This window comes from Pongo pygmaeus, chromosome 1 (assembly GCF_028885625.2).
Source record: "Pongo pygmaeus isolate AG05252 chromosome 1, NHGRI_mPonPyg2-v2.0_pri, whole genome shotgun sequence".
NCBI lineage: Eukaryota > Metazoa > Chordata > Mammalia > Primates > Hominidae > Pongo > Pongo pygmaeus.
This window is the reverse complement of record NC_072373.2, coordinates 135047349-135074903: the sequence shown is the minus strand read 5'-3', so window position 1 is coordinate 135074903 and position 27555 is coordinate 135047349. Positions and strand designations below refer to the sequence as shown.

Here is a 27555-nt window from a genome sequence, read left to right as displayed (position 1 = left end):
GGCCTTCTTTCATACAAAGCGTGAGTGAGTGTAGATGTAATAAGTACATCTAAATTTGTCATGGTGAATTAAACCAGCTTCAGGCAAAGAGGCAGAGTATTAGGCTGAAATGGTCCATTTCCTTTCAATTTGTTAATATGGAGAATCTGAAATTTATTTTTTACTTGATTAAAAATTGAATTAGGTTTCATTTTTGTATGCAGAGCTCTTTCCTTGAGTATTTCATTTGGTAACGGCCAGGGTGGAATGAAGCCAGTAATCAAACACTGCAGACTTTGGAAACCCTTCTGGTTTTTCAGACTTAATAAAGCCTGAGAAGAGCACCAGTGTAGGGAGTGGGTGTCTTTGTTTTTGTGATGACTCACTTTATCCAGTATTCATTCATTTATTTTTAAGTCATTCCTCAAATATGTGGAAGCTTTTCTAGAAAGGACCATGGAAAACGCAAAAATACTTGGCCTTTACCCTCAAGAACTTTATAGATCTTTTGCCCCCAAGATAAGCAGTCCTGTTACTTTAATAATCAGCAATCTCACAAATTAACTTTTCTATTCTTCTCCTTGAAACAAACTAATTCCTCTTTGGGAGTATATTTTCAAGAGAATATGAGAGCAGCCTACTCATTCGATCCGGCTAATTTTTTTGTATTTTTAGTAGAGATGGGGTTTCACCTTGTTAGCCAGGATGGTCTTGATCTCCTGACCTCGTGATCTGTCTGCCTCAGCCTCCCAAAGTGCTGGGATTACAGGCATGAGCCACTGTGCCCGGCCTTTTGAATAGGGTCTCTATTTTTAACTGAATTAATCTGTATTTCAAGTCTACCTGTTGTTTCTTTACTCCATTTTCCCTGAAGCCAAAGTATAAGCTTCCTGAAGAGCTGTTTTATTCATCCCTTTTAGTACCTGCTGCATTAAAGATATTTTTTAAAATACTAGATAACTTTTTAATTGAGCAAGTTAGCTAATATTGGCAGAATCTAATACATGTCTAAAGAAAATTGGAGTTACATAACATCTTGGTGACTTAGGTCTCTCTGGCATGGGCAACTTTGTGGATGTTCTTAAAGTGAACATGAAGACTTGAACTTCTTGGTTTGCATGACTTTTGTGGGATTTTTCTGGGTCAAGTGAATAGCGAGCCATTTTCACAGATCACCTCAGTCCACTTAGGGGTAGAGCTGTGTTTACTTTTATACCTCGAGTGCACAGCATAAATCCTGTCACAGAGTACGGTCCCGGTCAAGTTTCATCAAGAGATTTTAGGAATTCAGTCACATCTTCAGGCTCTACTTCTAATTCTAGCTCTGTTGCTACTTCCATCACCTCTGCAATTACTTCTTCCACTTGAGTCCTGAACCTCTCAAAGTCATGCAGGAGGGCTGGAATATACTTCTCCCAAACTCCTGTTTCTGGACATCTTCCCACAAATCAAGAATGTTCTTAATGGCATCTAGAATGGTGAATCTTTTCCAGAAGGTTTTCAATTGACTTTGTCCAGATCCATCAGAGGAATCACTATCTATGGCAGCTATAGCCTTACAAATGTTTTCTTAAATAATAAAACTTGCAAGTCAAAATTATGCCTTGATTTATGGGCTACAGAATAGATGCTGTGTTAGCAGGCATAAAGATATTAATCTCCTTGTATACCTCCATCAGAGCTCTTGGGTAATTAGGTGCATTGTCAATGAGCAGTATATTTTGTATTTTTTTTAAATAAAAACATCCAGCCCAATATATCAAGAGCAGTAATATTTTGAAAGGAAGCTTTGTTTCTTGAGTAGTAGGTCTCAACAGTGGGTTTAAAATATTCAGCAAACTATCCTGTAAACAGATGTGCTGTCATCTAGGCTTTGTTGTTCCACTTATAGAGCACAGGCAGAATAGATTTAGCATACTTCTTAAGGGCCTGAGGATTTTCAGAATGGTAAATGAGCACTGGCTTCAACTTAAAGTCAACAGCTACACAGAGTCAGCCTGTCCCTTGAAGCTTTGAAGCCAGGTATTGACTTCTCCTCTCTAGCCATGAGAGTCCTGAATGACATTGTCGAATATAAGGCAGTTTTGTCTATACGGAAAATATGTTGATTAGTGTAGCCACCTTAATCAATTATCTTAACTAGATTTTCTGGATAAACTGCTGCAGCTTCTACATCAGTACCTGCTGCTTCACCTTGCACTTTTATGCTATGGGGATGGCTTCTCTCCTTAAGTCTCAACCAACCTTTGCTACCTTCAAACTTTTCTTCTGCAGCTTCCTCACCTCTCTCAGTCTTTACAGAATTAAAGAGAATTAGGACCTTGTCCTGAATCAGCTTTTGGCTTAAGGGAATGTGGCTGGTTTGATATTCTATCCAGACCACTCAAACCTTCTCCATATCAGCAATGAGGCTATGTCATGTACTTATCATGAAACCAGTGTGTTCACGGGAGTAGCACTTTTTTTTTTGAGATGGAGTCTCGCTCTGTTGCCCAGGCTGGAGTGCAGTGGTGCAATCTCGGCTCACTGCAAGCTCTGCCTCCCGGGTTCACACCATTCTCCTGCCTCAGCCTCCCGAGTAGCTGGGACTACAGGCACCCGCCACCATGCCTGGCAAATCTTTTGTATTTTTAGTAGAGACAGAGTTTCACCGTGTTAGCCAGGATGGCCTTGATCTCCTGACCTTGGGATCCACCTGGCTCAGCCTCCCAAAGGGCTGGGATTACAGGTGTGAGCCACTGCACCCAGCCTGGAGTAGCACTTTTAATTTCCTTCAAGAACTTTTCCTTTGCATTCACCATTTGGCTAACTGCCTGTTGCAAATGCCTTCCTCACTAAGCTTAATCATTTCTAGCTTGTGATTTAAAATGTGAAACATAAGAAATACTACCTTTCACTTGAACACTGAGAGGCCACTGCAGGGTTATTAATTGGCCTAATTTCAATACTGTTGTGTCTCATAGACAGGGAAGCCCAAGGAATGTGTGTGTGTGTGTGTGTGTGTGTGTGTGAGAGAGACAGAGAAAAAGAGAGAGAGAGGACAGCAGGCTGTTGGAGCAGCCAGAACACATACATTTATTGATTAAATTCACTGTCTTATGTAAGCACGATTCACAGTGTCCCCAAACAATTACAACGATAACATCAAAGATTACTGGTCACAGGCCAGGCGCAGTGGCTCATGCCTGTAATCCCAGCACTTTGGGAGGCCGAGGCAGGCAGATTACTTGAGGTTAGGAGTTCAAGACCAGCCTGGAAAACATGGTGAAACCCCATCTCTCTTAAAAATACAAAAATTAGCAAGGCATGGTGGCACACACCTGTAGTCCCAGCTACTCAGGAGGCTGAGGCAGGAGAAAGAGCACTTTGTGATAAAAGTCACAAAAAATCCAAGGATAATATCTTAGTCTATTTCAGGTGCTATAATGAGATACGATAAACTGGATGGCTTATAAATAACTGATATTTATTTCTTACAGTTCTGGAGCCTCGGAAGTCCAAGATCAAGGCACCAGCCAGTTCAGGGTCTTGCATACTACCTGGCACACTAATAAATGGTAGCTGTTTAAGAAAACAGTATGTCCTGTTACTAACGAAAGATCTACAGGGAGTTACCTTCCCTCTCCTTAATGATGGTCTTACTTACCAAATCTGGCTTCACCTGGTGAATCAGGGGAAAGGAGAGCCACATGGAGTGCAAGGTGGTGAAAACAGTGGAGGGCCAGGACTGCTGAACCTCCCGGCTTCTTGGAATTCGGTGAATGTAGTATTTGGTATACTAGACGGAAATAGAAGGAATCCAAATCAACTGAGTCACTGATATCAAAGTTAAACATCGTAACAATTAACAGCTGTAGAAACAGAAATGCTTTCTTATTTTAAATTTTCATTCTAACCACTTTTAAATTAGAGTTGTAATGCCTATCTCATGTTTTATATAACACATCAGGTGGGACCACATATGACAAAAAAGTTCCTATGATTCAAAAAATGTTAAAGTCAGTTTGAAAAATAAGTTGGGGGAAGTTTCTATAAACTATGTTTCAGGCAAAGAATTTAACCTGCTGATATACAAAGAGTTTTTACCAGTCAATATGCAAGACAAGTAACCTAGTATTAAGACGGGCAAAGACAGACAGATAACTCCAAACAGAAGAAATACAAATAATGATAAACATGTAAAAAGATGGCTAACAAGCACAACAGAAAACAAGTCATTTTCACCTACCTGATTGGCAATGACAGTGGATAACCAATGTTGTTGAGAGTATGGGGAAATAGACATTTACATTCCCTGGGTAAATACATGGGTACAACTTTTTGGGAGGGCAATCTGGAAATATCTATCAGAACTTTAAATGTGTCTTCCTTTGATCCAGCATTTCTGCTTCTGGAAATATATCCCACAGATTACCCCACTGTATCATTGTTTGTGTTTGTGGAAACTGAAACTAGACCAAATAGTCTCCAGTAGGGAATGGAGAAGTGCATACAGTAAAATATATGGAGATATATTAACAAATGACATAGAACTATATGAACTCGTATGGAAGATATCCCAAGACACATTAAGTGAATCATGCAAGTTGGAAGATAGCATGTTTAATATAATGCAGCATCAATTAACAAAATACTCACATGCATACATACACACATTAGTATTGTTAGTTTGGGTTTTTTTGAGACAAGGTCTCACTCTGTTGCTCAGGCTGGAGTGCACGGTGCAATCACAGCTCACTGCAGCCTTGACCTCCCTGGGCTCAGGTGATACTCCCACCCACCTCAGACTCCCAAGTAGCTGGAACCACAGGCACATGCCACCACACCCAGATCTTCCCACCTCAGCCTCCAGTAGCTGGGACCACAGGTGTGGGCCACCATGTCCAGCTAATTTTTTTGTATAGACAGGCTCTCGCCATGTTGCCCAGTCTGGTCTTGAACTTCTGGGCTCAAGTGATCTACCCACCTTGGCCTCCCAAAGTGCTAGAATTATAGGGTTGAGTCACTATACTCGGCCATGCATTAGTATTTTCATTAAAAAAAATCTGGAACTGGGCTGGGCACAGTGGCTCACGCCTGTAATGCGAGTACTCTGGGAGACCCAGGCAGGTGGATCTTCTGAGGTCACGAGTTCGAGACCAGCCTGGCTAACATGGTGAAACCCCATTCTCTACAAAAAATACAAAAATTAGTTGGGTGCCTGTAGTCTCAGCTATATGGGAGGCTGAGGTAGGAGAATCGCTTGAACATTGGAGGCAGAGTTTGCCATGATCAGAGATCATGCCACTGCACCCCAGCTTGGGTAATAGACCAAGAGTCTGCCTCAAAAAAAAAGAAAAAGAAAAAAATCTGGAACTGGAACTACATGCCACAAATTACAGAGAAGATGATATTACAGGATATTTTCATTTTTCAGGTCAGAATAACTTTGAATATGTTTAAAATTTGCAACAAGAAAGTGATATTTTCATAATCAAGAGAAACCAACATATTTTCCTTGAATCAAAGTTCCAGGTATATTGGTTACCTCTTTCTGTGTAACAAATTACCTCCAAATTTATCAGCTTAAAACAACAAGTATATTCTGTTTTTCACAGTTTCTGTGGGTCAGGAACCAAGAGTGGCTTAGTTGGGTTATTGTGGCTTGCAGTGACTCCTGAACTTGAAATCAAGTGGGTGGCTGGGGTTGTAGTCATCAGAAGGTTTGACTGGGGCAGGAGAATCCACTTCCAAGGTGGCTCACTCATATGGCTGGCCATTTAGTGCTGATTGCTGGTTGGTGTCCTTAGTTCCTTGCCAAATGGATCTTTCCATAGGGCTCCTTAATCAAGTGTTCTCATTACACAACAGCTAGCCTCTTAAAAGTAAGTGCTCCAAGAGGAGGCAAGGCAGAAATTGTAATGTCTTTTATGACCTGACCTCAGAAGTCACATTTTGATATTTCTGATATTTCTGATATTTTGATATTAGTTACACAGGTCAACCCTATTTGATATGGAAGGGGCTACACTGGAATGTGAACACCAGGAAGTGAGAATCATTGAGGGCTTTCTTGGAGACTGGCTACCACACAGTTAAGTCAGAAAGAAAAGAACAGAATAATTAATACATTCTTCCTTTTCCCTTGGCCTTGAGAAACAATATGTTCCTTGAGAAAAGAAGAATAGAAAAGCCTTTTTCTAAACCAGTGAAAAGCATATAACTACATTCTTGCACTCAGAAAAAGGTGTGAAATTGTGTTTGGAGGCTTCTATTATGCTCCAAGAGAACATGAGTGCAGTTCTTACAGACTCAGCACAAAGTGAAAATGGAAATGTGTGACCACTCTGCTTCTTCATATGATGGCAAAGAATATTTTCTCATCTCTCCATGGTATACCAGTGTAGAATGGGAGATCTGGGCTCAACATGTATCCACTATTTTTATGCATTTATCAATCTTTTACCAAATCAATGTTTTTCCTTCCAAAAGCTAAGGTACTAAATATTGAACTAGAAACTAATACTGAGTAGTTCCCAAACTATAAACCACTCAGAAGCAATAGCAAATTGTTTGAGGTTTATGCTCATCTAATTTGTGGACATTACTAATTGAAAAACAAGTAACAGGCCAAGCAGTACTGTAGAGTCAAAATCCCTTCTCAGAAACCTTTTGGGTCAGAAGTGTTTGGATAGGTAATATGGTTTATATACCACATATTATATAATATATACCACATATTATATCCTTTTTTGAAGTTTGGGAAAGAAATAAAACATATTAATATTTCTGCAACAATACATGAATATTCACACTAAATAGGATAAATAAAGACTATAAGCTTCATGCTGATTCAAATCAGGTTTTGCCATTAAATAAGCTTGTGACAAACTGGATTTTTTTTTTTTCCAGTTTTCAGAGCTCTTTAGGATTTCAGACTAAGGGACTGTGGACCTATACTACAAACTACATTTGAATCCAGTAAGATGTCATGTCATTGTTATTATTGTGATAAAAATAATTTAGTAGAATTCCGTCATAGAAGTTTTTTTGGCTGTTACTTCCACCAAATTGTGTGGCCTAATCTCAATATCTATAATATTTTATTTAAAAAAGCATGGATGTTTATCATGTTCCTTTAATTTTTTTAAGGCTGTGAGCATACAACTTTACAAAGCAGCAGCAATGAACAACATTTCTAGATTATATCCAGACAGTGTCACCAGGACCGGAAGGATGATCAGTTTGATTCTGGCTCCCCTGATTACATCTTGGCTCCAAGGATGTAAACATCCAGGCCTGGTAAAGCCTATGCAAGAGCATCTGGGGCTGGAGATAGCTTTCCTAGACCAGGACGTGGAAGAAAGTCTACATCTCATCCCTGGCAGCAGCCTGAAGCAGCTAAGAAAATGGATTTAGGAAGTCTCAGTCCATTTTCAGAAGAATAGAAACTAGTGCAAGCATGTTCTGGGGTGAGAACTCAGGGACCTCCAAGATATAAAATAGATAAAATCAGGCCTGAAGGTAAGGCAACAAGACGAGTAACTAAAGTTTGATGACCTCTCTTTTTACTTGTGGATGTACCATACAAGGAGCCAACCCTCCCAGTCTCCAGACCAGAAGTTTAGCTGGGAGGGGAGTCTTGGTTCCATTTGTGTGCTGGAGCTAGCTCACCCAATGACCACATGCCTACAGTGACTAATCATCTAGACTTCAGAGGATGATCTCAGCCTACACCTGTTATCTCAGCATAATTATTGATAGTGCTCCATCTGCTCTCAGAAGTATCAATTTAAATGATAAAGCACATGCTTATCCACAGGGTAGGGCAATGAGGAACCTCTTCCAAGTCAGAGGGCAAGATACTTGTTCAGTACAGCCTGAAGAGTCAATATGATGGGAGAATCTGCATCAAAGTCAGGGATGAAAGTTGAAGTGGTGGCTGGAAAGAAAGCCAAGCTGGAAGTCCTAACCGTGACATTAACAATGACTGGCACGGGACAGGAGAGTCCATCTGGTGCCACTCTCTGGCTTATAGCTCTAAACTAGAGAAGCCTCCACTTCCAAATCCTATCCAATCTTTCTCACATTATTTTTTGATTGTAAGTTCAGGTAACTGAAAATCCTACTAAAAAGATTGCTCTATAAATCCAAGTCTCCACCTACACATCCCCCGACCATTGTAGCATATCAGTTCTCCTCAGATATATCTTTCCTGACTAGCCTTTCTAAAATATCCCCATCCTCCCCTCCCCCCACCCCCACGTACACATATTCTTCTCTCCCCCATCACCAAACTTTCTGTGTGCTTTAAAATAGCATCTACTATACTGGCATATTATATACTTATTTATTTACGTATTGCTGTCTCCTCCATTAGAACATAACTTACACAAGGAGGCCAGGAACTTATTTTTTAGACGGAGTTTAGCTCTTGTCACCCAGGCTGGAGGGCAGTGGCATGATCTCAGCTCACTGCAACCTCCATCTTCTGGGTTCAAGAGACTCTCCTGCCTCAGCCTCCCGAGTAGCTGGGATTACAGACACGCACCACTACACCCGGCTAATTTTTGCATTTTTAGTAGAGACGGGGTTTCACCATGTTGGTCACGCTGGTCTCCAACTCCGGACCTGGGGTGATCTGCCCACCTCAGCCTCCCAAAGTGCTGGGATTACAGGCATGAGCCACTGCGTCTGACCCCAGGCCAGGAACTTTGATTACTGCAATCTCAGTGCTTGTAAGAGTACTTGGTTATAGTTTGTAGTAAAAAAACAAACAAACAAAAAAAAAAAACAGTATTTACTGAATAAATAATTCAATATGTCATTACACAGTAATATAAATCAATTCCATCTTCCTGTCACCTAGCTGAGATGTATTTAGAATATAGAAAGGACACAAGGGGGGTAATTTGAGAGTGCATACTTAAAGCCTTATTTGCAAGGGCCACTCCTTAAATGGGTTGAACTGAATGGAATTTATGAAGCTAGAGGAGAAAGGCTGGGGTAGTGCAGGGAATTGTGGATTTATAAACAGCCAAAGCTAGAAGGCACCAAGCCCCAAAGGTTGGGGAAACAGGAAGGAGGGAGACAAAGGAACCAAAGACAAATGCCCCCCTTCCCTAACATGTTCTAGGTGAAAAGCCTCTGTGGGTCCTCTTTCCAGAAAGTAGGACCATGAGAGAGGAGTGTGCTGAGGCTTCGAGGTATGCACACAAAGGGGAAAGGAGCCTGCCCATTAGAGCAGCAAGGCATCCCCTTCTGCATCTAACACTGCTTCAAAAACTCTCTGCCCCACTGTTTTTCTATGATACCTGCTATGCTGCCATGCAGTGAAACAGATGGGAACCCAGGCCATCCTGACAGGGACAGTGCCCTCAGATTACCTATACTTGACACAGAAATTGGGTGCTGGGTTCCTTGATGTCCTGTGTCATTTAAAGGAAACACTGAGAGCCAGGCTGTGGCAAAATCTTAAGAGAGTTTTTATTATTTTACATAGTTTTAGAAAATAATCAACTATATAAAGAAGTCAATGAAAAATAATCAATACAAGGCTTATATTCTGGTCTTAAAAGTTCCTTTGAAGGCAAGAGAATGAGACAGAGGTTCAGACAGCTACAATTCAGGCCTGCTATGACCTTTGGCCAGGAATTACCTAGGGGTTCTGGCATCTGGAGAAATCCAAATGAAGGCATCTTTATAGATGTTGTTTTTGTTAGTTTGTACCTTTGCCCTAAGGGAACTGTTCTTGACCCAGCTTCACATCCTATAATGGAATGCAAGACATAAAAGATGCCTGCTCCATCATTTTACCACCCCTACCTCCCACTCCCAGAACTACCATTTGGTTCAGGAGTGGCCACATAACCCCAGCAGGGCCGGTCTTTTCCTGGATTCCTACAGACCAAGGAAAGCAGTTCTTCCTTTGAGGGACACTGTAGGCTACTAAACTGGACCTCAATCCATCCTACTGGGACTGAGAAATACATACATATATATATATATGTATTTCTCTATCCACTAGGCCTTTCTAGAGTGACTTAAAACTGAACTATCATATTTGCCACCACAACGGGCTACTCCTTCTCTATTCCCAAGGTAGAAATCAACAAATCAACAGTAAAATCTATCATACACTTCCTTCTAGATATGAAGATCTATGAGGTTGCCAGGGACAGAAAGGAAAGAGGAGGCTGCCCCCATGTTTCCTTCTTCCAAAACTTCTACACACATTCCATAGCTAACCACTTATTCCACGTGTCTCGGCTACTCCCCACGATTCAAGTCATTACCATCTCTCACCTTGACTACTTCAACAGCCTCTTAACTAGTCTCTTTGCTTCTCCTCTTGCTCCCCTACAATCCATTCTTTATAGAATTGCCAGACCCATCTGTTTATAATGTAAAGCAGATCCTTTCACTCTCCTGCTTAAAATCCCACAAAGGCTTTCCACTGCACCAAGTCCAAATGCCTTACAGTTGCTCCCAAGGTCCCATGTAATCCGGTGCTGGCTCACATCTCTAATTCCTCCTTGTTCATTCACTTGAGCCACACTGGTCTTCTGTCTGTTCTTTGAATGTGTCAGACTCACTCCTTCCTGAGGGCCTTGTCTGCTCATTCTAACAAGTTTGATTTGCCCCCAGACTGTCTCACAGCTAGCTCCTTCCTGCACATCAGTTCTCATCTAAACATTACTCACTCAGAGAGGAGACAGTTCTTCCCCAAATATGTGGTCTCTTTCCACCACACTGTCTTGTTATACCATCTTCACAACAATTACCACTACCTCCAATTAACTTGTTCATTTATGTGTATATGTGATTGTATGCGGTCTGCCCCTCTTCCTGGGATGCAAGCTCCATGAGAGAAAAGGATTTCACTTTGCTCACTGCTACAATCCCACTGCCTGATGTTTTGCACATCATGGGTACTCAGTAAATAACTTGCTGAACAGACAAATGACTATCATTATAATTTCTAGAAGTCTAGTCCATGGCATATGCTGGATGGTGATGGGGAAGATGCTGGCTCTTAACCTCATGACATCTCAGGGTTTTAAGAGACATACTATTGCAACTTTCTCACTTTGCAGATGAGGAATCTGGACTTTCCTAAAGTGACAGCACCAGGACCTGAACCCAGGTCTTCCACGTGTTCTGAAATATGCTGCTGACTCACCTCCTTCTCTAGACCTTGCTTGGATCTCTGTGCCTCACTGCTGAGGAGCTGCCTTCCCCAACATATAAGGAGCTGAACCACGAAGTTTACTCCCTGCCTCCTGCTACTCTTATGTATAGCCAACTACCCATCCTGATCCATTTCCTTTTTCTTTCTTGATTTTCAAATCACCCACTCTCAAACCCATAGAGTTTGTTGTCCCTTTCCCTGCCTCTATGGGAACTAAGCTCCCTGCTTCCTCCTCTCTTTGCCCTCTGTGCCCTGTTTTGCACTGTAGGCTTGGCTTACGAAACCCACCTACCACTGTTACCAGTAACCGCCCCCCCGCTCCCCCCGCCACACACATTCCCTAAGCCTTTTAGGGGAAAAATCAGAATACGAACACAACAGGACCTCAGAAATTTTCAGACTTTTCTGTTGAACTTTAGGCCTCAAGGCCCTTATGGCAAGTTCTGCCATCTTGCTATTGCTCCTACCTGGCAGTCAACTGGGTTATATGTTTCTAGAAAGGATGTTTTAGTTTTTTTTTTTTTCTTCTCTCTCTCTTTCCTTCTGCTTTGTCTCTTTCTCTCTTCTTTCTTTCTTTGCAGTTCAATGGGTATATCCTGCAAAATTTACCTGTCTTCAACATAATCCAGTCTCTTTCACACAACTGGCCAAAGAAGTAAGATTCTTTCTTATTCTCTATCATATAGAAAAAGACATATTTCAGTGAAACAGTGAAACAACCTTTCCATCTCAGCTTCCTAATTCCTATAGAGCAGGGCCATGTCCCATAGTACTCTGTATGCCCACAGGGCCTTCCAACGCTCCCTATATGAGCTTGACTGATGTATAATCAAATGTATGGTGGCAAGAGAGACAAGAAGACTAGGATGCTGAAGAGTGAAAAAACAGAGAAATGGATTTTGTTCAGGCTTCTAGTGTCTGATAGTATATGAAACACTGAGTTAAATACTAACAGTATATGACAACTTGTAACTTTCAAAGTATGTTCCAGAATTACATCACTGTTAAAAACCACAAACATATCTGGCTTTAGATTTGTGAAATCTAAATAGGAGTTTATAGTGATTTAGATGGAAATAATTCCACCAAAGAATCCAGATGGCATCATAAACCACAACAGAGGAGATCAAGTGGTTGATGAAGTCATTCTTTGTTGTTACCACACACTGAAACATACAATACATTTATTATTTAGTGAATGCCACACGACTGAAAAATCCTAGAAACAAGACAAAGTTAAAATGGTAAAATTTCATTCAACCAAAAATGGTTTCAGCTTTCTTTCATAACTATTTAAAAATAATGCAATGTATATTTTTAACTGTATGTTAGATGGTTCAACTAATCATTATGAAATCAAGATGACCATAATTTACCACAAATTTTTTTTTTATATGTCCTTCAAGTACTTGGTAGATACTTACTTTATGGTGCTGATGAAGTGCCATGAAGTGTCATATGAGTGAGGGTGCTGTGGGACCCTGATATAGTTTGGTTGTGTCCCCACCCAAGTCTCATCTTGAATTGCAGTTCCCATAACCCCCATGTGTCGTGGGAGGGACCAGGTGGAGATAACTGAATCATAGGGGCAGTTCCCCTGTGATAGTGAGTTAGTTCTCATGAGTTCTGATGGTTTTACAAGGGGCTTCCCCCTTTGCTGGGCACTCATTCTCTCTCCTGTCACCCTGTGAAGAGGTGCCTTCCTCCATGATTGTAAGTTTCCTGAGGCCTCCCCAGCCATGCGGAACTGTGAGTCAATTAAACCTCTTTTTTTTTTTTTTTTTTGAGATGGAGTCTCACTCTTTCGCCCAGGTTGGGGTGCAGTGGTGCGATCTCGGCTCACTGCAACCTCCACAACCCAGGTTCAAGCAATTCTCCGGCCTCAGCCTCTCGAGTAGTTGGGATTACGGGCATGTGCCACCACACCTGGCTAATTTTTGTATTTTTTTTTTTTTTTTTAGCTTCTAGGTACTTTTATTTTAAAAATAGAGATGGTGTGTCACCATGTTGGCCAGGATGATCTCAAACTCCTGATTTCAGGTGATCTGCCCGCCTCAACCTCCCAAAGTGCTGGGATTACAGGCGTGAGCCACTGCGCCCGGCCCAAGCCTCTTTTCTTTATAAATTACCCAGTCTCGGGCAGTTCTTTATAGCAGCATGAGAACAGACTAATACAGTCCCAGGATGGGTCCTGCTGATAACCAGTTACTTTGCGTGAATCAAGCTCTCTGGACCTCAGTGTCCCACTGTGAAGCAGGGAGGGCTGGCTGAGATCAGGGATCGTTAACTAGCCACCATGATCCCACACCTGGCTCAAGACTGGCTTGTCAAAGAGAAACGAGGCTGCACTCCAGCTCTGCCCCAGGGCCTGAAACCACTCCTCACTTTACCTCCAGAAGCTTCTCCTTGCCTGGTGGTCTGAGACTTCAGGGAAAAACAAAGTAGTTTGTTTCTGAAAAAATTATGAGATTCCAGCTCAAAAGATTTTTAAAGCCTCTTATAAATGCACATTTATTCTCTCTCAGCCTTTATTGACTCCTTCTTTTGACAATACCACAATTTTCCTTTGGGTAACTCATTCCTCTCATATTCTCAGCCAGACGGTTTGGTGGTATTTGCCACCTGTCCCCTTCACCCCTAACCCAACCTCTAAGAGTAGGCCTGGAATGGCTGAAGTAACATGGAAGAATCATTCCTGGCTACAATGATTAGCTGATCAGATGGGAGTATAACCCCACTGGAGGTGGGGTCCTACTGGAGTATAACCCCACTGGAGGAGGTCCTACCATCAGGCAGGAGACATTTGCTGGGGCTCTCTCTTCTATATGCTATAAGAGATCCTCTTTTTCCTCATGAAGAGGAAGAGACATGAGACCAGGAGGTGCTACAGGTTTTTGTTACCCTAATGAGAGAGCTTGGAGCTGCTGGAGGCAGCACTGTGGGGAGCCCAGGGGAGCTGCCACTGCAGAAGACAGAGCAGACAGACAACAACTCTTGCTGTAGTGATATCCCTGGGCAACCGGACCAAGTCTCGCCAGAAATAAGACTGAATTTTTCCTGTTTTGTAAGTTGACAAATTCCCTTTATTGTTCAAGCCAATTTTAAGTGTAGGTTTATGTCACTTGAAGTTGAACCACCCTTCCTCTGTCCTTAAAATGGTATGAAAATTGCATTCCTTTTCTTAAAATAAAATATATATATTAAAATTATGTATGAAACAATTGTTTACGACATTGAATTTCAGAGCTGTACTCTTTAAGCATGGATTAATTCACTTGTTCCTTCATTAAACTTTCAACAAGAGCCTGCCAGATGACAGGAACTGGGCTAGGGACACAAAGGTGAATAAGACATTCACAAGGAACTCACTACAGTCTATCAGGACAGCACAGGAAAACCGATAATTGCAATCAAAGGGATAACTATAATATGAAACAATTATTAAATATAATGTTAGCACCAAGTAAGAAGTAATAAACTGGACCAGGTGCAGTGGTTCACACTGTAATCCCAGCAATTTGGGAGGCCAAGACACGTGGATCACCTGAAGGTCAGGAGTTTGAAACCAGCTTGGCCAACATGGTGAAACCCTGTCTCTACTAAAAATACAAAAATGGCCAGGCGCGGTGGCTTACTCCTGTAATGCCTGTAATCCCAGCACTTTGGGAGGCCGAAGTGTGTGGATCACCTGAGGTCAGGAGTTCGAGACCATCCTGGCCAACATAGTAAAACCTCGTCTCTACTAAAAATACAAAAATTAGCTGGGCGTGGTGGCACGTGCCTGTAGACCCAGCTACTTGGGAGGCTGAGGCAGAAGAATTGCTTAAACGCAGGAGGAGGAAGTTGTGGCGGGCCAAGATTGCGACACTGCACTCCAGCCTGGCAACAGAGTGAGACTCCATCTCAAAAACAACAACAAACAAACAAACAAAAACCCCAAAAAACAAATTAGCCAGGGGTGGTCATGGGCACTTGTAATCCCAGCTACTTGGGAGGCTGAGGCAAAATAATTGTTTGAACCTGGGAGGTGGAGGTTGCAGTGAGCCAAGATCACACCATTGAACTCCAGCCTGGGCAACAAGAACAAAACTTCACCTCAAAAAAAAAGAAGTGATAAACTATAAGTTTTTGTTTGTTTTGTTTTTCTGTTTTTTGTTTGTTTGTTTGTTTTGTTTTTTGAGACAGGGTCTCCCTCTCTTGCCCAGGCTGGAGAGCAGTGGCATGATCATGACTCAGTGCATCCTTGACCTCCTGGGCTCAAGCGATTCTGCCACCTTGGCCTTCTGGGTAGCCAGGACTACAGGCATGCCCCATCACATCTTGCTGATTTTAAAAAAACTTTTTCTAAAGACAGGGTCTTCCTATGTTGCCCAGGCTGGTCTGGAATTCCTGGGTTCAAATGATCTTCCCACCTTGGCCTCCCAAATTGTTGGGATTACAAGCGTGAGCCACCATGCTCAGCCAAACATTATTCTTTGATAAGGTAAATCAGGCTTCATGAAGAGATTCCTGATCTAACTTGTGCAGGATATAATATTTTCTAAGTATAGTCGTGGGGGTGTGGTTGGTGAAGGGTCTTCCTGCCAGAGGAAGCAGCGTGTTCAGGGCTGAGAGGCATGAAATAGCACGGAATATCTGGGGAACTGTATTTTGATACGTAAGAAGCAACATAGAGAACAACAGAAAATGGAGTTGGAGCGGAATAATGGGAGCAGAAATGCATTCAAGAAATACCAGTCCAGCAATTATAAAGAGAATGGACAGAAGGGGAGAGGGCACGACTAGAGAAGGGCAATCATTGGGGAGATCACTGAAATACATCAGGAGAATGATGCGGAAGGCCTGACGGCCAGCGGCAGCACTAAGGTAGAGGAATGGAGATGACAAGCAGTGAGAAGGGAGATTTAGGACGCTGGAGAGTTTGGGATAACTCTCAGGTTTTTACCTAGGGTGAATGGTACTGTCATGACCTAGGGAGAGAATAGCAAGAGGGGAAACAGGCTGAGAGCACATCATGATTCACTGTGGTCTTGTTTGGAGCATAATTTTGAGTTGGTAAAATACTCTTTAAGTATAAAATATATCAATATTAGAAAACATACACAGGTATTTTAGGTTGAAATGGGACAGACAAGAGTTTGTACTATAACTGAAGCAATGGGTAGACCTAGCAGGCAAGTGGACGGAGGAAGACAACTGAGAATCTAGAAAGATAGTATTCAGGAATCTGGATGCTGGACTGATGCTGACAGGCCCTGGAGAAGCATGGCCTGGAGCAGAAGCCTCGCTTGACGTTGACAAGTCAGACTTGAAAGCCAGGTGTGAGATCTCTGCCGGGTGCAGTGACTCACGCCTGTAATCTCAACACTTTGGGAGGCCGAGGTGGGAGGATCACTTGAGCTCAGGAGTTCAAGACCAGGCTGGGCAACACAGCAAAACCCTGTCTCTACAAAAAATACAAAATTAGCCAGGTGTGGCGGCTTGTGCCTGTGGTCCCAACTACTGGGGAGGCTGAGGTGGGTGGATCGCTTAAGCCTGGGAGGCAGACGTTGTAGTGAGCCAAGATTGAACCACTGCACTCCAGCCTGGGTGACAGAGTGAGACCCTGTCTCAAAATAAATAAATAAATAAATAAATAAGATTCCTAATCTCAGCCAGGCCTCCTTATTTCACAGTAGAAGACTAAGGCCCAGAGGGGTTGATTCACGCAAGGTGACAGAGCTGGTTATTAGCAGGACCCACAGCTCCCTTACTCATATGTTGCTTCATGACACTTCATAAGCACCATAAAGTGAGCATCTACCAGGTACTTGAAGGACAAGGGAGCATCCCTCGGCATCCATTTTTTCCCTTTTACCTCCTTGCCATGCTCACCTGCTTGGTCAAACCTGACTAAAACTGTAAGTACATCTCCAGTCACAGCCTGGCCACATGCAGAGCTTAGAATTATGCTGTCCGTGGTGTGACTGCAGCTACCAGAATTATTTCCTTGGGCCTAAAGGCTGGAAGGATCTAACAGCCTCCATTTGTGCAAAAGGAACGACATAGGGAATTCCAAAACAGGCCACGTCCTGATTTCATAACAGCACAAAATAAATTGTATGTTTGTACTCAATGGTATAGTTTTTTTTTTTAATTGGGCTATTTATGTTTTTAAATCCAAACATTGGTGATTAGAATGCCATAAATTTGCTTTAAAATGGAGAAACAACAGTACTATATTATAAAATGTTACTGCTCTTCATGTTGTAAGAATCCCATACAATACAAATTTAACTGGCACTGGGAAATTGGTTAAATTACCACAAGGTTGAAATAACTGCACTATGTTATTCACAGCTATTTTAATTTCATCTGTTCAGAACATGATTTAAAGAAAGTTTAACTTGACTGGCTTTAGGTCTAGAGATAGAGGAAGGAATAATTGAGATTTGGGGAGGAATTTAAGAGATTAAGCTGTTTAAAATATTTTAAAAGCATGTATACATCTACCCATCTACCTGATATACTATTTCAAAAATAAGAATCTATTCACTGAAATGGCCATATCAGAATCTCTATTTGCAGTAAATTACAAATATTTTCTTATTCAAATATTTTGCTCATTTAGACTGGCCTCCTTTCAAATTAGAGATTTTTTTTTACCTTTACCTATAATTCAATAAGTTAAGGTCCATATGAATGAGGAAAAGTGCACATATACATTATACACACTCAAAACCATAACTATGTTAAACCACCAGTTGTAATATACATTACAGTTGACAAACTGAAACAAAACCCCACAGTTTAAACTATACAGTCACAAACATTTCTTTCAGAACTGATTGGGAGGCCAAGGCAGAAGGAGACTAGCGTAGGCAACACAGCAAGACCCCATCTTTACAAAAACAAAAATTAAAAAATTAGCTGGGTGTGATGGGCCTTACCTGTAGTCCCAGTTACTTGGGAGGCTGAGGCAGAAGGACCGCTTAAGCCCAGGAATTCAAAGATGCAGTGAGCTATGATTGCACCACTGCACCCCAGCCTGGGCAGACAGTGAGACCCCGCCTCTTTAAAAAAAAAAAAAAGAAAAAAAAAGAAAGGGAAAAAAGAACTGCTTAGGAACTGTGGAAAGTAACAACAAATACACTCAATGTAGACATCTCAGCAAGCTGTACACAGTCTCAGTCCACTGTGTGAAGTTAGCACCCCACCTTGTGGAAAACAGTAGGTGGTGTTCAGTGGAAGAATGTCATGTTAATTTTAGAAGAGCTGGTTGATAAATCCTGCAACCACCAAACTGCCACTGATTCTTATATAAACAGAAAATGCAAAACCAAAAAAAGAATGCAAACCAAAAGAATCCCTATTTATTAAACTAGCAGCAAAATTTTTGTATTTCCAAAATAAAAGGATATGAGCCTCAAAATATTGGTGCTTGTGGTATGTGTTTGGATTATTTCTGTAGAAAATATTTATTTAGATATTTATAAAAAAATAAATATTTCATATTAGTAGGTTTTTACTCCCACTGGGGCTTGTATCTCTTCTTAGTTTTGTTTCTAAAAAATAGCTGTTTTCTAATTGTAACTTTAGAAAATACAGACAAATATTCAAAGACAAAACCAAAAATCAACCAATATCTCCCTACTCTTTTGAAGAAGCCCCCACTCCACCTAACACTCTAGCTCACAGAGATCCCTCCCTCCTCTGCATTCAAAGCATTCATTGTCCTTTGCTTAACTTTGATTTAAACTCACACACACACACACACACACACACATACACATATACACAGTTTTAAAGTTCTTCTGGTCTTCTTAGTTTGGTCAGACTCTTCGGGTTATTTATCATTCCTGTTACTTTCTTGGCACCATGTCTTCTGGAGTTCTCTGTCACTTTGTTCTGTTCCCAACTGTCTGTTCTCTAGGACCACCTATGAAGTCTTCACACTGGAACTCCCTTCACTGCTGTCCTGAGAATTCCCTTCCCTTCTCTCCTGGACTGAGGCCCAGATCCCTGGAACTGAGTCTCCCTTTTGGGTGCCCCTTATTTTGGTGGGGCACACCCTCTGTGGGAGGGTACATGAGGAATCCATTTGAGACACTGCTCCACTGTACTTCTGAAAGCCATTTGGACCTCAAATGTGATTCCTTTTCTTGTTCTTTCTGGAAGTTTTTGGTATCTTCTCTTCATCGTTAGTTCTGAAACTGCAGATGACGTATCTTGTGACTACAGTTTCACTGGACTCAGGATAGTCCTTTTATTTTAAAAGTCGAGTCCTTCTGTTTTGGAAATTTCTCTGGGTCATAATTTTGTTTCATTTTGAACTTTTCCCATTTCCTTGTTCCTTCTGGATAATGGACCTCCAACATCCAGTTTGGTTGTCTAATTTTCTTGCCTTTCTCTATTGTTTTTTACGTTTTCCTTATGCTTTTAATCTTTTTCTTGAGTTCTTCAATGTGATCTTCCAATCTTTCATTGAATTTTTATTGCTGCAATCAAAATTTTAATAGCCAAGGGTTTTTTTTTTGTTCTTAGTTTTCTAAAAAATAGGTCTCACTCTTGTTTTAAGGAAATAATGCCCTCTCATTTCTTCGAACATAATTGTTTTCGTTTAAACTCCCCACTGCCACTGAAATGCCCTTTTCTCTAGTTCCTTTCATTGTTATTTTCTCTTTAGAGGCTTTCCTCAAATGTCTGATAGTCTGTGGATGTTGATTCAACCACTGATTCTCAAGGGCGATGGGAGGGGAGGCCCCCCATACACACGTTATGAGGTCTGGAGACATTTTGGGTTGCCATAACTGGTGGTGGGGGTTGGGGGAGCACTCTTGGCATCTGGTGGATAAAGGCCAGGGATGCTGCTAACATCCTGTATCACACAGGACATTCCCCTACAATGAAGATTTGTCTGTCCCAAAATGTCAATAGTGACGAGGATGAGAAGCCTTACTTCATATTAAAGAATGAGGCATTAAAAGTCCGACTGCAGGCTCTATGTTCAGCTCTCTACCGCCTCTACTGAGAAATAGTGCAGGTCAGCAGCTAAATGATCAGCAGTGCACTGCCACCTGGTGGCAGGATGAGGGAGTGACATTGCAGAGGAAAGAAAATATAAGTCCTTCAACACTTGGAGGGGCCCGCCTGGTCCATTTCTGAAGCTTCAAGGACCTTTTAGGGGAAGGAGAGGAAGGAGGAAGGTAGAGAGGAGAAGGAAGAGAAGTAGAAGGAAAGGAGAAGGAGCAAGGAGGGGGAGAGAGGAGAGAGAAAGAGACGGTTGAAGAGAGAGGAGAGGAAGGAGAGGGAGAAGGGAATGAGGGAGGAAGGGAGACAGGGAAGGAAGGAGAGAGAGTGCACAAGTGTGTAGAGTTTAGGAAACGGTTTTGAATCTGTGCAAAGTGGTCCTGGGAAGTCCCTTTGAATCCCAGGGAGTTTCCAGGTTCCTCTAGGCAACACTTTAAAGACCCTTGGAGATCGGGATGCTCCCCTTTCAGACATCCCAGGGTTGGTGATGGCAATCCCATTCTTAAAATTGCTCAGAACAGCTTTGAAGTCATGTTTGATTCCTCTGTGTTCTGCCATGAAATTCTGTTAACTCCACTTTCAAAAACATCCAGAATCCAACTATTTTCCCTTACTCCTGGCCCTCCTGATGCAAGCCACATTATCTCTTGCTGGGATTTCTGCAACAACCTCCTAACTGGTTTCCTTGGTTTCGCTTTTGGTGTATTTGTAACACAGCCACACAAGTGACCTGTGTAAAACAGAATGATTGTGTCACTCCTCCAAGCAAAACTTTCCAACAGGTCTCTATTTTCCTCAGATTAAGAGAGGAAGTTTTTAAAAGGGCTTACAAGGCCCTATATTATCTGGTCTTTGCCCGCTCCTCCCATCTCCTCTTCAGTGTCTCTCCTTCCACTCACTCTCCTCCAGGGACCAGGATTACCTGCTATTGCACCAACATCCAGGAATATTCCTCTCTGTGGCTTTTCCAGAGACTTTTCCCTCTGCTTGAAACACTCTTCTCTCAGGAGTCCCCATCACCTTCAAGGTCCTAAGAGCAATCACAACTTTTCCACCCCATCAAAATTCCCAGTTCCCCATCCCTGTGCAATCTGCCCCCACAGCACTGATCACCTTCTAACAGACTTTACAATTTTCTTCTTCACTATGTCTGGTATTACTGTCTTCTCATCCAGGTCAAGTGGAGTGAGCTCCATGATGGCAGACATTTTTTTGTGTTTTTTGTTCACTCATGTATCCCAACTATCTATAATATTGCCTGGCAAATGGAAAGCAAATATTTATTGCTGAATAAACAAAGTATTTTTTTTTTAAAAAAAGCATTAGGATTCTGACACCTACTGCATTATAAATTTGGGAAAATTGAAAATCTTTGTTAAGTTTTTAAACATCAGGAACACGCTTCTGTATTTATTTTTACCATATTTAATGTCTCGATAAGATTTCACTATTGGGCCCATATTGATCATTTCCTTTTATTCAAGCTCCTTTCCCAGTGTTTAATATCTTAGGTCTCTTTCTTCATTATTTTTCTAACAGTTAAAGCTAGCATATAAGGAAGTGATTGAGTTTTGCATATTTGGCTTGAATCTGATACTTTTCTGAACTTGTATTACTTGATAGTCTTTTGTTGATTTTGTTTCTAGATATAATTATTTATAGAATATATTACTTTATTTCTTCTTTTTCAATGTTTATACCTCTTATTTCATCTTAGGTGGAGGGCCAAAACAAAACACAGTATGACTAATGGCAGATACTCTTCTTTTGGTTCTGATTTTAGAGAGAAAGAATGTAATGGACATTGGCTTTCGGCTCCAAGTATACTTTTTCATATTAAGGAAACCATTGACAATGTTAGAATAATGGGTTATTTGTGCAAAGCAGTGTTTTAGGAAGCTAAATGTGGACAGCCAGGGATATCAATGTGATTTAAAGAAGACTAGCGTCCAAATCAGTAGCATGTGTAGAGTTTGCATATACATTGCAAATGAATTGCAATGTATACACTGTATTAGTATACTAATTGTATAGTATTAGCATACTGTATTAGTATATTAATAGAATTAGTATAATAGTATACTAATAGAATGGTATACTAATAGAATGGCATACTAATAGAATTAGTATACTAATAGAATGGTATACTAATAGAATGGTATACTAATAGAATTAGTATACTATCCACTAACAGAATTATTAGTATACTATCCACTAACAGAATTATTCGTACACGATCCACTAACAGAATTATTCGTACACGATCCACTAACAGAATTATTCGTACACGATCCACTAACAGAATTATTCGTACACGATCCACTAACAGAATTATTCGTACACGATCCACTAACAGAATTATTCGTGCACGATCCACTAACAGAATTATTCGTGCACGATCCACTAACAGAATTATTCGTGCACGATCCACTAACAGAATTATTCGTGCACGATCCACTAACAGAATTATTCGTGCACGATCCACTAACAGAATTATTCGTGCACGATCCACTAACAGAATTATTCGTGCACGATCCACTAACAGAATTATTCGTGCACGATCCACTAACAGAATTATTCGTGCACGATCCACTAACAGAATTATTCGTGCACGATCCACTAACAGAATTATTAGTACACGATCCACTAACAGAATTATTCGTACACGATACACTAACAGAATTATTAGTACACGATACACTAACAGAATTATTAGTACACGATACACTAACAGAATTATTAGTATACTATACACTAACAGAATTATTAGTATACTATACACTAACAGAATTATTAGTATACTATACACTAACAGAATTATTAGTATACTATATACTAATAGAATTATTAGTATACTATATACTAATAGAATTAGTATACTAATAGAATGGCATACTAATAGAATTAATATACTAATAGAATGGTATACTAATAGAATAGTATACTAATAGAATCAGTATTATATTAGTATACTAATTAGTATTATATTATTATACTAATTCTATTAGTATATACTCAGTATACTCAGTATTGCTGGCTTGAGTAAATTATTGAAAAATATGAATAGAGGGCATAGTGGCCACAACAAAAATAGTTTGGAGTATCTATTACATTGGTTTCTACACCATATATTTATACTCCTAACTTCTAGGTGTACTTCAAAATAGGAATTCAATCAACAATCTAGCACAGGAGTCTCCAACCACCAGGCTGTGAATCAGTACCAGTCTGTGGCCTGTTAGGAACCGAGCTGCACGGCAGCAGGTGAGTGGCAGGTGAGCCAGTATTACCACCTGAGCTCTGCTTCCTATCAGATCAGCAGCAGCATCAGATTCTCTTAGAAGTGCGAACCCTATTGTGAACTGTGCATGCAAGGGATCTAGGTTGTGCACTCCTTAAGAGAATCTAACTAATGCCTGATGACCTGAGGTGAAACAGTTTCATCCTGAAACCATCCTCCACCATCTGTGGAAAAACCGTCTTCCATGAACCTGGTCCCCGGTGCCAAAAAGGTTGAGGACCGCTGATCTAGCAGAATGCTAGAGTGGGCAAGGGCTGACAAGCCCTTTAATGTCAGCAAGTTATTTAATTTGGGCTTCTTTATTTCCCATATTTATTGTAGTAAAATTGGAAAGTTATAAAAATGCTTGCAGAATGTGTATAAAATGTACTTTTTAAAATAACTTACAGAATAAAATAATACTATAGCATTTAGTGAAAAACAAAATGACAGGAAATGGTAAATCAATACTATAGTTTACAATCATTTTAAAGTAAAAAGCAGTCTAGGCGCAGTGGCTTACGCCTGTAATCTCAGCACTTTGGGAGGCTGAGGTGGGTGGATAGCTTGAGCCCAGAAGTTCGAGACCAGCCTGGGCAACCTGAGATTGCTGCACTGCACTCCAGCCTGGGCCACACAGTGAAACCCTGTCTCACAAAAAATAACATAACATAACATAACATAACATAACGACATACCTGTATGAACCAACATGGAAAGTTATCAAGGTACAGAATTAAATTTTTTTAAAAAGTTGCAGACAACATATAGGATGTAATTTATAAACTAGCCATAACCTGCTCCTTCCAAAAAACACCCAACACTGTCTCTAGGGTTATATGTATGTGTGTATATATAATTCATAATACTTTGTTATATGTATACATGTAACAGAAGGGGGAAAAAAGCACTGGCAGGATATAACTCAAACTGGTACAGCGGTTATTTCTAGAGAGTGGAACTGAGATAGTGACAGGAAACTTTCACTTTTTACTGTGTATATTTCTTTTTTTTTTTTTAGATGGAGTTTCGCTCTTGTCACCCAGGTTGGAGTGCAGTGGCGTGATCTCAGCTCACTGCAACCTCTGCCTCCTGGTTCAAGTGATTCTCCCGGCCTCAGCCTCCCAAGTAACTGGGATTACAGGCGCCCACCACCACGCCCAGCTAATTTTTGTATTTTTGGTAGAGACGGGGTTTCACCATGTTGGCCAGGCTGGTTTTGAACTCCTGAACTCAGGTGATCTGCCCGCCTTGGCCTCCCAAAGTGCTGAGATTACAGGTGTGAGCCACAGTGCCTGGCCTACTTTGCATATTTCTGTATTGTCCAAAGTTTTAAAATTAAGAAACCAACAGGCCAGGCATGGTGATTCACGCCTATAATCCCAGGGCTTCGGGAAGCTCAGGTAGGAGAATTGCTTGAGACCAGGAGTTCAAGACCAGCCTGGGCAACATAGCAAGACCCCATCTCTACAAAAAATAAAAAAGTTAGCCAGGTGTGGTGGTGCATTCCTATAGTTCTAGCTACTTGGGAAGCTGAGGCAGGAGAATCACTTGAGCCCAGGAGTTCAAGGTTGCAGTGAGCTATGATCGTACCACTATATTCCTGCCTGGGCAACACAGCAAGATCCTGACTCTTTAAGAGAAAACATACACAATAAATAAAATTTGGAATGAATAGAAAAGAGCAAAGCAACAGAAAAATAACCACTCACAGTCCTGCCACAGTTAATTATGGGGCACATTCAATAAAGATTTGCTAAAATTTCCACTAAACACAGTGTCTTGTACAGAATCAGCACTCATTTTGTATTTTTTGATTGAATTAGCAAATAAATAACGTTTATTGGGAAAACATAAGCCTACTTACAGAGTAGTGGGAAATCTAATTAAGTGGCCTGAAAGTTGGCTCTGATTTTTAACCCTTCAAATCAATTTTCAGCAACTTCTATTGTTGTTTTATATATGAAAAACTCTATATTTTTTTAAATGCAGGTTAAAAAATGTTTTATTCATATGTCACCAAGCTTTTTTCTTCAGTAATGTGAAAAGGGGCCAACTCATGCTGTAACAGAAGTTACAAGGAGTAATAGTTGGTTGCCAAGGGAGGCAGTTAAGAAAAAAAGCTGATTCAGAAGCAAATAAAAAAATGAACCAAAATCCATACTGCAATGCCCTGAGCCTCATTTCCTTCCACGCCTTGGAGGGGTGGATGTCCCTGCTGAAACATGACCTATTGCTCTCCAGGAAGAACGCTCTGGTTTTGAGTTTTCATTTACCTTCATAGGGCTCTGGTAATTGGCTCTATTTGGAAAGGTTACTCTCCAATTTTTGCTGGAAGATATTACTTTACTACTCTTTACTTTAGAACTAATCCCAGTGGAAATTACTTTTTCTTTAGTAGGCTTTTCAAGGTATTTTTTTTTTCATATAAGTAATTTCACAGTCAAATATCCTTTTTTTTTTTTCTTAGCTCTCTACTCTTTGCCTTTCTAATTTCAGTTGTTAGTCAAGGGAAGCCTGATTCTTATTAAAAAGCTACTTAAACTACTCAGAGAAAGACAGGCTGAAGAGTAGAGTTAAAAAGTTATTAAACCAGGAGTATTATTTACCTTTACTCTTGTGTAATTATAAATAAGGTGAATTATGCACCTAAAATATTATATACCACTAAAAAATACACTGATGCAGAAGAATCAGAAGAAATTTGAACGAAGAATTTGTGCAAGAAATGTAGGCCACCTCTAACATTCAATTAATAAAATTATACTAATTTAAAATTTAGCTTAAAATCTGCTGTATATTAATATCTAGCATAAATAGGTAAATACCAACATTAATTTTTTTCTTGCGTGAGGGCTACGAAAGCTTATAATTACAAAAAGATAAATAAATAAACATTTAAAAAATATGGGGGCAAGCACAGTGGCTCACACCTGTAATCCCAGCACGTTGGGAGGTGAAAATGGGCAGATTGCTTGAGTTCAGGAGTTCGTGACCAGTCTGGGCCACATAGCAAAACCCCGTCTCTACCAAAAATACAAGAAATTACCCTGGTGTGGGTGGTGTGCGCCTGTAGTCCCAGCTACTCAGGAGGCTGAGGTGGGAGGATTGCTTGAGCTTAGGAGCCAGAGGTTGCAGTGAGTCGAGATCGCCCCACTGCACTCCAATCTGGGTGACAGAGTGAGACCCTGCCTCAAAAAAAAATTATTAGAAAATAAAAAATTAGGGCCAGGCACTGTGGCTGGCTCATGCCTGTAATTCCAGCACTTCTGGGAGGCTGAAGCAGGCAGATCATTTGAGCTCAAGAGCTTGAGACCAGCCTGGGCAACATAATGAGACCCTGTTACTACAAAATATCAAAAATTAGCCCAGTGTGGTGGTGCATGTCTATAGTCCCAGCTACTTGGGGGGCTGAGGCAGGAGGGTCACTTGAACCCAGGAGGTGGAGGCTGCAGTGAGCCATGATTGAGCCACTGCACTCCAGCCTGGGTGACAAAGAGAGATCCTGTCCCAAAAAAATAAAATAAAATAAAAATAAATTTTTTTTCTACAAACTAGCAAAAACATTTAGAAATTTATTGGATAATTCCATATCAGAATAAGTTATTAACCAAATGACAGAAATTTCCTGTTACTTATATAACTATAAGTGATTAACATTTCTAATTTGCATCTTCTGATTTCTGGGAGGCTCTTTGTGTTTTTGGAAGAGCAAGCCTGTGTTGAAAATGTGGATTTTGGCTTCTCAACAGAACCAAGTGTGAATCGATGCCCTTTTATTCCTGAAGCGTTCCGAGCGATATGGATGAGATCTGCCAAAGCACAAAGTGCAGTTACTATTAATGCTTTAAAATGATCCAGATTTTCTGGTTCACTTAAGAAGTCCGAAAAAAATTAAATTATAGAGAGATAGTTGAAGGCCTGTAACCACAGGAGTGTTTTCTATAGCCAGGAAATTGCAACTTCCACAATTATAATACATTATTTAAAAAGTGAGGAAAATTGGGGGAGGGAGGGGTGCTATTTACACAAATGGTGCAGAATAGGCATCCACACCAAGGGTACCTCAAAACTCTGACTTTCATTAGAAAATGAATTGACTTTGGTTCTGATAGAA

At 40.7% G+C, this 27555-nt stretch overlaps 1 protein-coding gene across 2 annotated transcripts in view; it reads right to left on the bottom strand.

Moving 5' to 3' along the window:
- The window catches only part of ALG14 (ALG14 UDP-N-acetylglucosaminyltransferase subunit), a 94028-nt gene that overhangs the window by 41220 nt on the left and 25253 nt on the right, over window positions 1-27555 (bottom strand). Inside the window, exons 3-4 of one of the 2 annotated variants that reach the window (XM_054455426.2) lie at window positions 12332-12368; window positions 3626-3757 (exon numbers count right to left, since the gene is read on the bottom strand). In XM_054455426.2, the coding sequence (XP_054311401.1) occupies window positions 3626-3757; window positions 12332-12368 (169 nt within the window). The remainder of the gene's footprint in view (window positions 1-3625; window positions 3758-12331; window positions 12369-27555) is intronic. The other variant, XM_054455416.2, reaches the window with a different exon arrangement.